The sequence below is a fragment of the Pinus tabuliformis genome, chromosome 8, assembly GCF_031772625.1.
Source record: "Pinus tabuliformis cultivar Carrire ecotype Pingquan chromosome 8, CPIR1, whole genome shotgun sequence".
NCBI classification, from domain to species: domain Eukaryota; kingdom Viridiplantae; phylum Streptophyta; class Pinopsida; order Pinales; family Pinaceae; genus Pinus; species Pinus tabuliformis.
Window position 1 is genome coordinate 993,072,375 of NC_142294.1, and position 11,326 is coordinate 993,083,700.

At 38.9% G+C, this 11,326-nt stretch overlaps 1 protein-coding gene across 1 annotated transcript; it reads right to left on the reverse strand.

Annotated features, from left to right (window-relative positions):
• Positions 1-235: 235 nt before the first annotated feature.
• Positions 236-703, reverse strand: LOC149238742 (uncharacterized). Its single transcript, XM_089369660.1, has one exon. It carries the CDS (start codon positions 701-703, stop codon positions 236-238), a length of 468 nt encoding a protein of 155 aa, XP_089225786.1.
• Between the last annotated feature and the right edge of the window lie 10,623 nt (positions 704-11,326).

Genomic DNA, 11,326 nt, shown 5'->3' on the forward strand with positions numbered 1-11,326 from the left:
CGGTCACCTTCCTTGCCATCCTCCAAAGCATGCCAAGTGTACCGTTTACTATAAGGGCGTCGGCGGCGCACATTCTTTTTTATCATGTATCGGATGTGAATGTTATCCTCCTGCTCGAGCAATGAATGCTCCTGAACTGCCTGTCCTTCGCTCCTCTGCCAACCTTTAAATCTACCTGTTGTACGCATGATCCTACTCATGTCGTAAACCTTGCCTAAAGCGCCAACCTTCGGCCTTACTTTTCATTCATCAAATCCTGCCTCGAGAGCAGGGTACACCTATCTCTTAATTCCGGGCATATGACGTCCTGCCAACAGCTGTCCAATATGCTAGTGGGGTTCTCTATACCATAATTCGCCAGATGGTCCGCGACTACGTTGGCTTTACGTCTAACAGCCTGAAAGATCAAACCTTTCAGCCACCCCAAATGTTCAGCTATGTTTTCTGTAACTTTAGCCAGTCGCCAGTGCTGAGTGACCTTACTAGCTTTGGCTCCCGCATACATCTTTCTGGCTGCTGTTATCACGAGCTGAGAGTCCCCCTCAACCACTGTTGTGCCTGCCTGTAAGTTTCTGAGAATTCTGAGACCCTGTTCCATAGCTGCGAACTCCATTTCATTGTTCGTTCCTTCTCCCAAGGCTCTGCTATAGATGCGCTGAATTTCTCCTGCACTATTCCTTATAATGCCCCCGATGTCGGCCATTCTTGGATTACCTATCGAAGCTCCATCGAAATTTAACTTGAGGAAGCCTGCAGGTGGTCATTTCCAGATACTCAACGTGGTGCTCATCTCTATTGGTGATTCGATGTAGCCACATTCATTCCATTATCCAGGTTAAATGCTTTTAAAATTTATAAGTCCTGAATTGATACTTTGTTATCTTGGTCTTCTTTGCTTTTGACAAGAACCAATTGTCTTACATTTTGGGTAATAATTTCTAGAGCATGAAATATATCTCTGGTTTCATTTAAGAATACTCTCCTATTCCGTTCTTTCCAAATCGTCCATGTGATGAACCCCGGCATTATTTTCCAAATGGTATTGATCCTCTGATTACTAGAAAAGTTGCCCCGCCACTTCTCAATGGTTTCTTGGATGGAATTTCTGGTTCTGTCCATTTGCTGCAAAGTGTTTTCCGCCCAATTCCACAGGTGGTTAGCCCACTCGCAAGTGTTGAAGAGATGATTCATAGTTTCTTCTTCTTTATTGCACATGGGGCACCTAGAAGGGCCGCAAAACCCTTTCTTGCGGAGATTCTCCCATGTGAGAGTTTTCCTGCGCATTAGGAGCCAGAGGAAGATTTTAATTTTCGGCCAGAATAGAGAATCCCAGACCTGGTTGCTCCATTGAACCTCTTCGACTGGCTCTGAGTTTTCGATACACTCCCTGGCTTCTTTGAGCATGAAGTAGCCCCCTCCTTGCTTTCCCCATCTTAGTTGATCTCTGTCATCAACCTTCCTTATTCTTCTTTTGTTTAATAGATTCTGCAGGTTCTGGACGTCGATGTTAGCCTCAGTTGAGTTTTTTGTGTCATTGATCGTCCATTCTCTCCATTCCAGGTCCCTGCTATTAGGATTCCAATAGTGATTCACCGTGGTTCTCCCCAATCCTTGATAATTTCTCTGCAGGTCTGCAAACTCTGGCCTCTCTAATTTCAGGAGTTGTTGCCAGGCATCCTCCCAAAACAAGGCCATTTCCCCATTACGAATTTCCCAAAAGCTATTCTCCTGTATAATACCTCGATTATTCCTTGCAAGGTTCCAGATCGGAGATCCTTCCGGATTCTCTTGCATTCTGATTAAGTTCTGAGTGCTATGCAATGGAGCGTATTTTTCCTTCCAATGTCTAGCCCAAGGAAGATTGGGCTCCTTCAGCCATTTCCACCAGATCTTAGCCCCACAGGCTCTATTGATGGTACAGGGATCTAGCAGGTTTAACCCTCCTAATTTTTTGGGTTTGCACAATTTATTCCATGCCACTAGTGCCCACTTTTTCTTCTCTGCGTTTCCTGTCCATAAAAAGGATCTTTGAATCACCCTCATCTTCTGCAAGACTCCCTTGGGAGCAGGGATTATGGAGAGCAAGTATTGAGGAATGGCTTGCAGAACTGCTTTAGTTAACACTATCCGCCCTGCAAAATTGAGAGCTCTATGGGTCCAGTGATGACATATCTTCTCCAATTTGGCTAGGATCTTCTCCCAATGCACATTTTGCCAAGGTTTGTCTATTAGGGGAGCACCTAGGTACCTCGAGAGCAGACTTCCTTTGCGAAAGCCTAGAATTTTAGACAGATTTTTTTGCACTGCTAAATGCGTATTGAAGAAAAAGATGGTAGATTTAGATAGATTAATTTCTATACCTGAAGCTTCACTGAAAATATTGAGGATCGTCTTGTAGCCTAGGGCTTCTTTGACTGTAGGAGAACCATGTAGCATTGTATCATCAACAAATTGTTGGTGAGTGCTCACTAGAATATGGGGTAGGGGCTATAACCCTCTGATCTTTCCTTCCTCTTTAGCGCTGCGAATGAGTCTGCTCAAACCTTCCATCAGGATAACAAAAAGGAATGGAGATAAAGGGTCTCCTTGTCTGATTCCTCGTGAGGGGGAGAATTGGTTGGCAGGGGAGCCATTAACCAGAATAGAAAATTTGGTAGATTTAATCAAAGCTAAAATCCATTTAACCCATTGATTGGCAAACCCGAAAGCTTCTAAGATTGCTTCAAGGTAGTTCCAGTTGACCTTATCATAAGCCTTAGATAAGTCCAGTTGCATCATCATGCCTGCGATTTTCCTGGATTGAAGAGTATGAATCATTTCCTGAGCCAGTAAAATATTGTCCAGAATTTGTCTTCCTTCAACATACCCTGATTGTTCTTCTGAGATGAGGCTCAGAAGAATAGGTTTCAATCTATTGGCAATAACTTTAGAGATAATCTTATAAATGACATTGCATAAAGCAATGGGCCTAAACTTAGCTGGGGTGTTGGCTTCTTCTTCTTTGGGAATCAGGGCTAGGAAAGTTGAATTTAGAGATTTGAGAATTGAGGCCGAGCGCCGAGAGTCCTCCACCACTTCCCAGACCTCAGATTTGACAATTTCCCAGCAGGCTTTATAAAAGTTGATGGTAAAGCCATCAGGCCCAGGTGCTTTGTTATTCGGCATAATCTTCACAGCTTCTTCCGCCTCTTCCAGAGAGATTTCCCTAGTTAAAGCAAGATTTTGCTCATTGGTGATTGTTTTGGGAATGGATTTAATGAGTTCAGCGATTGCGTCTGTTCTGTCCACCTCAGGCTCCTGAGCTATGCTGTTAAAATGCGAAGTGAGTAGGGATGAGATTCCTTGATGATTCTGAAGAATGTCTCCTTGATCGTTTCTGAGACTGAGGATTTTATTGGCACCTCTGTAGTCTAGAGCTGATCTGTGAAAGAATTTGGTGTTCTGTTCCCCTTCCTTTAGCCACTGAATACGGGACTTTTGCTTCCATAGGGTTTCTTCTTGTTGGCAGCGAAGCTGCCATTGTTGCATCAAAATTTTTTCTTGGTCTGCAGAGTCTGAGTTGCTATCTCCAGTTATCCAACCTTTGTGAATCTGCTCTAGCTGCTCCTCTATTTTGGCTTTCTCTTTAAATATATTCCCAAAAACTGTTATATTCCATGCTTTGATTTTATTTCTAATGTATCTCAATTTACCTTGTAATTTGTACATTTTGGTACCTCTTATGTCCATCGGTTCATGCCACCACTTCTCAACAAGTTGAATAAAGTCCAGGTGACTAAGCCAAAACTTCTCAAAATGAAATGGCTTGTTTCTAGGAGTTCCCTAGATCGCAGCAATTAGAGAAATGGGCCAATGGTCTGACCCTCCACTAGGTAGAATGTCTGATTCTACTACCACTCCCTCCAACAGAATGATTTCGGATATAAGAAATCTATCAAGATGAGAGGCGATTTTTCTTTCACCTCCCCTTCTGTTATTCCAAGTGAAGGCCCCACTCTTGGGTTGAATATCCACTAATTTAGCTGAAGTGATGAAATCTAAGAAAGCTTCAGAATATTTGTTGATTCTCCTGATCCCTCCTTTCTTCTATAAAAGTGAAGTGATCATATTGAAATCTCCTCCTATGATTGCCTTCGCACTGGGACATCTAAGCTTTAGATTCAAAAGAGTTCTAAGAAAATTGTATTTCTCTTCTAATTTATGACGTCCATAAACGTTGGTACACGGAAAAGTCTCTGAGTTGCCTATCACTTGAACTTCTAGAGCTATAAAGGATCTATTAGCTTCAGCTAAGAGGATGTTGATTACATGCGGATCCCACAGGGTGACTAAACCTCCTTCCCATCCATGACTAGCAGTCTCCATGTATTTCATTTGTCTACCTAGCTTTTTGCTCACATTATCAATGATGTTACTTGCGCATTTGGTTTCTTGCACAAATACAATATCAGGTTTTTCCTTTTGGACCTTCCTCTTTAGGATCCTTTGTTTAGTTTGGCTATTGAGCCCTCTGACATTCCAAGAGATGAATTTCATTTAAAACTAAAGACAAAATTAGTGAGTAAGAGAAAAAGCTTCTAAAGCTTTTATCTTACCCGAGTTTAGAAGCAGCAGTCCCAGCTCCTGTAGAGTTTCATTGTTGGATTTGCACCCTCTCTTCTTCCTTTGTTTAAAGCTAGTTGAAGTGTGAAGTAGGCTTTTTGTATGTAGTCCCATTCCTTTTGCTATGCCCAGATTCTTGTTATGCCTGTCCAGCTCTACTTTCTGTCTTGCAACTAGTAGCTCATTGATTCTTCTCACCTCTTCTTCTGGAATGTTTTCCATCCCTTGCTTCTTCCAGTTTTCCACCATGTTTTGTAGGTAAACTCCTTCTTACTCTAAAACCTCATTGAGCTCCATATCCTTACTTCACATGTCACTTATCAGCATTTCTGCATCTTCATCTGTTCCTTCTGTTACTTCCTGAGTCTGTTCTATGATGTTTTGAATGTTTTCCTCCGCTGCTTTGGTTGCATACTCTGTTGTATTTTTGTTTGCTCCAGAGGTATTTTGTTCCTTATTCTTGTCCTTTGACTCAGTTTTAGTCTCCAAAACCTCAAAAGCATTACTAGTATTACCTTGTGTTGCGCCTGTTCTGATTGGTCGTTTCCTGTTTGCTCTCTATCTTGCTCTTGGTCTTATGAAGGTATCCCTGTTCTTTTCTGCCTGCTCTCCCTTAAGTTCTTCCACTGATCTGTTTAATGGACATTCTCTTATTAAATGTCCATGCTCATGACACTTCCTACAGCGAAATGGAATTTTCTCATAGTCAATAGCTTGGAAGTAGTCCTCATCCCTATATTCCAACTACAGTCCTTCATGTAAAGCCCCTGACACATCCAACTCCACACAGATTCGTGCGCAAGATGTATATCTTCTTTGCAGAGTGGCTTCTGAGGCTTTGATGAAAGTTCCTAGCTTGTCACCTATATATTTTAGAGCTGAGTAGCCCCAATAGTCTATTGGAAGGGAGAATAGGCGAATCCAGACTGGCACCTACTTAAAGGTTTCTTTCTCTGGCACGAAGTTAGGCTTCCAAGGTCTCATATAGAGACCTGCTGAAGCAAAGAAGTAAGGTCCCCCATCAAATATTCTATCCTTATCCTCTAGATTTGAAAAAACAACAGTGAAAAAACCTTTGGCCCCTAAGTGCAGTCTAACATCACCTTTGGGTTTCCATTGTTGCTTGATCCATTGACACAGTGCTCTCTCCATTGGCCAGAGTCCCATGAACTTGCAGATCACTGCATGTTTAGTCATGTGTTCTCTGTAGGCTTGAATTTCTGGGTCTGTGATCACCACCCTTAGGGATTCTGCTGTTTTAGGCTTGCATGGTCCCCAGATTTTTTTTGTCATTGAGATTGTTTGGTTTGTCCCCTTTCTCCTCTTTCTCTCTTTCCAGGGCTTCTTCATCTCCATCTTTTTGCTCCTCTTCTTGTTTGTTCTCCTGAGTAGTATGTGCCTATGCTATTTTCTCTCTACTCTTACTGTTTGCTCTACCTTTGCTCTCCTTTCCTTTAAGTTTCCGAGTACTGTCTTCCGTCTCGTTCGCATCTTGTCTCCTTCCCTTGCTGGTTCCCTCCTCTTTCTATGATCTTTCATACCCTGTGATCCGCACACCTTCCTGTGCTATTTGTCCTTGCATGATTATTTGTCTGAAGGTATGGGTCCCTATGGACCCCTCGTTGACCATCTGTCGGGTCAGGCTCTGACCCCTTCTGAGAAGTTCTACTACTCTAATCTTGTTCCTCTCCAGGTCAAACCCAAGGTTTGCAAATTTCTAGATCTGTAAACACTAACTCCCGCTTTTTTCCTCTTCGTGTTATTTCATATGTGTCTCTTATGAAATTTGAAAAGTAAACAAGGAATGATATCCCAAAATTAGCTTAAATTCTCTTTGTTTTAACTATTTACTTTCTATATGTTTTCTACTAAACTATCTTGGTCTGGGAATTCTTAATTGCTCCCTTACTTCCATAGTTTACCCCCCCTTTGGTCCATAGTAAAGGAATTTTCATTGCCCTTTGCCCTGGTTAGGACTACTTCACCCATTTAAACCTACAGATTTTCTTTTATTGTGCTATCCTGCCCTGTGGACTCTTACCTTAGTGATAGATTAAATCTAATTAAGCCTTTCTTGATTGACTCCATAGCCCAATGACCTGAATATTTGTTCTGCCCATCTGTTTCTTAATTCCACCACCCAATCAAAACAAAACATCATGAACACTAATAACTAGCCTGAAATCTACCCAAAACAAAGTTAAATTATAAAGAGGGAGCCCTCTCTGGACTTATGTGGTCTCTAACCCGAGTCTAAAAGATTGGTTTGTGGTTACCTCAGAAATTTCTTTCTTTAACCTTGAGAAAATTCTGAGTGATAACATAGTGGCGACCATACTGGGGATAACTAACATTTTCTTCATAATTGTTTTACAGGTTTAGATCTAATCTATGATGGTGGACAGTGATCAGACACACAAAGGTTAAAATCATCCACCTGGTGACTCCAAATCAATTTCACAATCAAGACTCCACTGGAGAAATGAACCTGAAAGAACTGTGTGAAAAGATCAGGCTTTTAACTTGGATTGTTATCCAAGACATTATGTTCTTTCTCATTGATAAAGTTTTTCAATGTATATTGTATTTTAGAGAAGATTTTAGATCAATTTTTTATTATTTTCCTTTAAAAGTTGTAGATATAAAGTCTCCTTACATATTTGAACAACTTTCTTCTGAATCTAATGATGATCATATTCCAATCAAAGAAACTGAAACAATCAAGACTAATCATACAATCCCTATACATGTTCCTATACCTTTTAAAGTTCCTGATAGATATAAACCCCTCTTGTTACCTGCTACAATCCATGCTTTCCCTAACGATTATCACAAGCACCTCCCTAAGTTTGATGGAGAGAATGGTATCACTACCCAAAAACATATTCAAGCTTTTGAGAATTACCTTAACTTATTTGAAATAGATGAAGAGGATGTTAGTATTAGGCTTTTTGCTCTTTCTTTGCAAGACAAACTCAAGAGTTGGTTTAAAACCCTGCCTGAGGAAAGCATCTCAAATCTCCAATAGTTTCTCAAATTCTTCCTTGATAAATGGATAATCAAAGTTAATTTGTTTGTGATCATAGAACAATATAATCAATTAAAAAGACATCCAAATGAAACAATACAACAATTTCCAGACAAATTTAACCAAATCTATTATTCAATGCCATCAAATATAAGACCTCCCCCTCGTTCAACTATTTTTCATTACCCAAGAGAATTTGAGCCAGAGCTAGAATTTCAGCTAAGAGAAAGAAACCCCTCAACATTGGAACAGATGCAGAACATGGCAGTAGATGTAGAAGTTAATTTTCAAATTAGAAGAGAAAACATGAAAGCAGAAGTAGAGGTAAAACTCGACATTTTGGTAAAGAAGATAGAGGAGAGGATACAGAAGATCACCATGAAAGATGAACCTTTTTTTCAAAATCACCATGATACATTTGTTTCATAAAAAGAAGAGGTTAACAGCCACGAGCAAATTCCTGTTAATTCCAACTACCATAAATCTAAAGATAGAGTTATAGACCGTATTTGGAGAGGCAATCTGCTGATCTAATATGTACATTTGGCGACATTACATCTTATGTTGATGTGCCTAAGCTTGATCACCATAATAATCATTATGTTCCTAAAATCCAAATTAACCTTGTAGAGGAATCAGAAGCTAATTTGAGGAATAAGGAAGTTCAAGTTCAGCAGCTTGAAAATAGTGATCAGCTTGTTGATTTCAACTATGAGAATGAGGAGGAAAGTGTATAAAATTTTGAAATCAGTGAAGGAACTTTACCATTGTGTTTTGCTTCGTTTTAGTTTATCAAAGATAAATTTCATGCAATTAGAAATCAAATTTCAACAAGTTTTGATATTAACCATCTAGAGGGCAATAAAATCGTTGTTCAAGACTTCTCATATCTAGATCTGCAACCCCAAAATGCCATTGAATTTTAGGTTGCAGAAGAAGACTTGGAAGCTAGAACATATGATCAAATGATCCAAGATAATTCCCTAACATTCTGTTCTGAAGCAGTTTAGTTTTTGAAAGGAAATTTGCATAATTTGTATGTGAAAAAGGATGAACAGTTTTTATAAAATCATGCAATTTCATTGGAACCAATAGAAAATAGACGGCAACAGTCTCTTCAAGTATTTCATGATCCAATAGCTGATGTTTTGGATGGCATTTGTAGTCAAAGTCCTTCTCCATTAGCTAACTATGACTTTGAAAAAGGTATTGATACAGACTTGGCTAGGCAACCAGTTTTCTTGCCATTTTCAGAAGAAACATCATCACAAAGCTCATTTGAAAACATGCAGGGTGATAAAGATGAAGGTATTATTTTAGTTTCATGGCATGCAAGCCATACACAACATATGTACAGTTGTTTAAAATAGTTCAAAAATAGTGTATATATTTTACAGGATCCTTTTGTACAATTTCTAGAGTCAACAAAGGAAATCAGGAATTTCCTTATCTTCTCAAAGGTTGACAAGGTTATATTTGATTTCAGGATCTCAATTTTAACCACCAACAAGCACAAGCAACAAAAGTCACCAATTTATATGATGCTTGAGTGGTTGCATTAGTTGTTTCATGTTACCTAACTAGCAGTCAAAAAGTTGATTAGATTAAGTAGGTAGGATTTCAGTTTGAATAAATTCAATTTTCAGCAACATGTTTATGTTAGATCAGATTTCAATTTGTAGAAAAGGGTGTAGTTTTAGTTAAAAAGTTTTAGTCACAAATATTATACAATAGGGCATATACATGTGTGGGATTGGCCCAATGGATCAAGCTACTAGTCGAAGTTGTTCTTGACATTTCACAAGGAAATGCCATCCCCAAGTGGAGCCACTGTTAGGTTTCTATACCAATAGGAGTCATAATTTTTGAATGGCTGAGATTAAACCTGTAATATGTACATACCTTTGCTTTTTTGCAAATGTTTTCCATATTTAAAAAAATTAAAAAATGTAAAGAGGATATGTCCTAAAAGAAAAATCAAAGGACAAAAAGAATAAAAAGGGTAAAAAAAATAAAATATGAACCCCAAAGAAAGAAAAGACTAGAAAAGTGTGAAAGTCCAAATGCCACTACTATTTACTTTTTTTCATAATAATAATTGTGTGAAACTTGTTATTCATGCCACAATCCATGGTAATCAAATAGTTTAATCTTGGTTATTCCATGTTTTCAATTTCATGTTTATAGATAGAGTGAAAATCTGATCAAATTGTTTAAATTTAGCAGATAATTAGATTAGGTAAAGTGAATAAAAGGAGCTCAACTATTTAATCTGAGCCCTTGGATGTAATAAGGTTAGACTTAGTTAGAATGCCATTGTAAAAGAAAAAGAAAAATATTTTGATAAGGGTTTGCCAGTTTAAGTGCACCCTAATAAAGAGAAGTAAAAATGGTAGGATGAGTATGTGGGTAAGTAGAAGAATGGTTGCAGAATTGTGATGATTGTTAGATAATAGCATAATATTCACTTTCATCATCAAAATTTCTAAGTATGGGTGAAAATCAAGCATGCGTCAAAATTCACAAAGTCAAAATGATTAACTTCTCTCACTCATTACATTTCCACTTAACTAATTTCCAAGAAAAAGTCTTGAGTACCTAAAATCTTAAGTCAAAGGGGCTTAGAGCATTTCTCTGACTTCTGGAGGGACCGGACCCTCGACCCAATGACTTACATGTACTAAGTACTAAAAATCCCCTCATAAACAGTCACCCTCTTCAAATCACCCATTTTCCAAAACAAATCCCTTTTCCTAAAAAAATGCCATCTTTTTTAAAGAAAATTATTTTCCCCCTAATAAACCCCTTTCTCTAAGGATAACACCTTGTTACCTAGGAAAAGTGAATCCCCCCATATAAACCCCTTTCCACTCAAACAACTCATAAAAACCATCTTACCCTAAGTATTTTGTGTATATGAATAAAGTGCGCCAATCATGTGTTATACATTAAACTTATGGTAAAAGTCCTTTCTGCCCATTTCATATTAATTTATTAACTTTATAATCTAAATCCTTATAAAACCTGTTTTCCCGTATATTTATTAAATCCCTATGTAAAATAACTCTACCCTTAGTTTTTATAAAAACTATATTACAACCCCTTACCCTGACAAATCAAATTAATTAATCGATCTGCGATTAATTACAGTTAATCCATCCAATTAAATCGTCTTAACCCTAAACTAATCCCATACCACCGCAATTAACCCATTGGGACCCTTCCTATTACCCTCTGTGCAACTCTGCAGCACAATCGACATCCGATCTAAAGGCCCACATCCAATGATCATAAGCCATTTCGAACGGGCCCCAAACTTGAACTTTACCCGCCTAAAATGGGTTGTTTTCCCTTAGGCCCTTGGTGCTACGTGGCGCCCGATGAGTGGAATCGGGCATACTTCCCTCAAAACCGCCCACGCCTCATAAGCGGTGCGATGGCCCTTAAATACCGCTTCCCTGCCATTTCGATAAACTGTCCGTTCATTCATTTAGTTGAATTTCGCACCATATTTCAAAATTCTGCCCATTAAACCTTATAACATGAAAACCTGTGTTTTCATGGTTTTCGGTCCTTCGATTCTGTAAACCTATGGAACCCTCCAGCGCCTCCTTGAACCTCTGCAATACGGTTTCACCATCTATTTTCCATCCAGAATTCTATTGCGACCCCTTTCCCAGTCATCCTTGTGCCAGA

Excerpts from the sequence above, each read along its gene's own strand:
- LOC149238742 (XM_089369660.1), bottom strand. The coding sequence starts at position 703 with ATGGCCGACATCGGGGGCATTATAAGGAATAGTGCAGGAGAAATTCAG.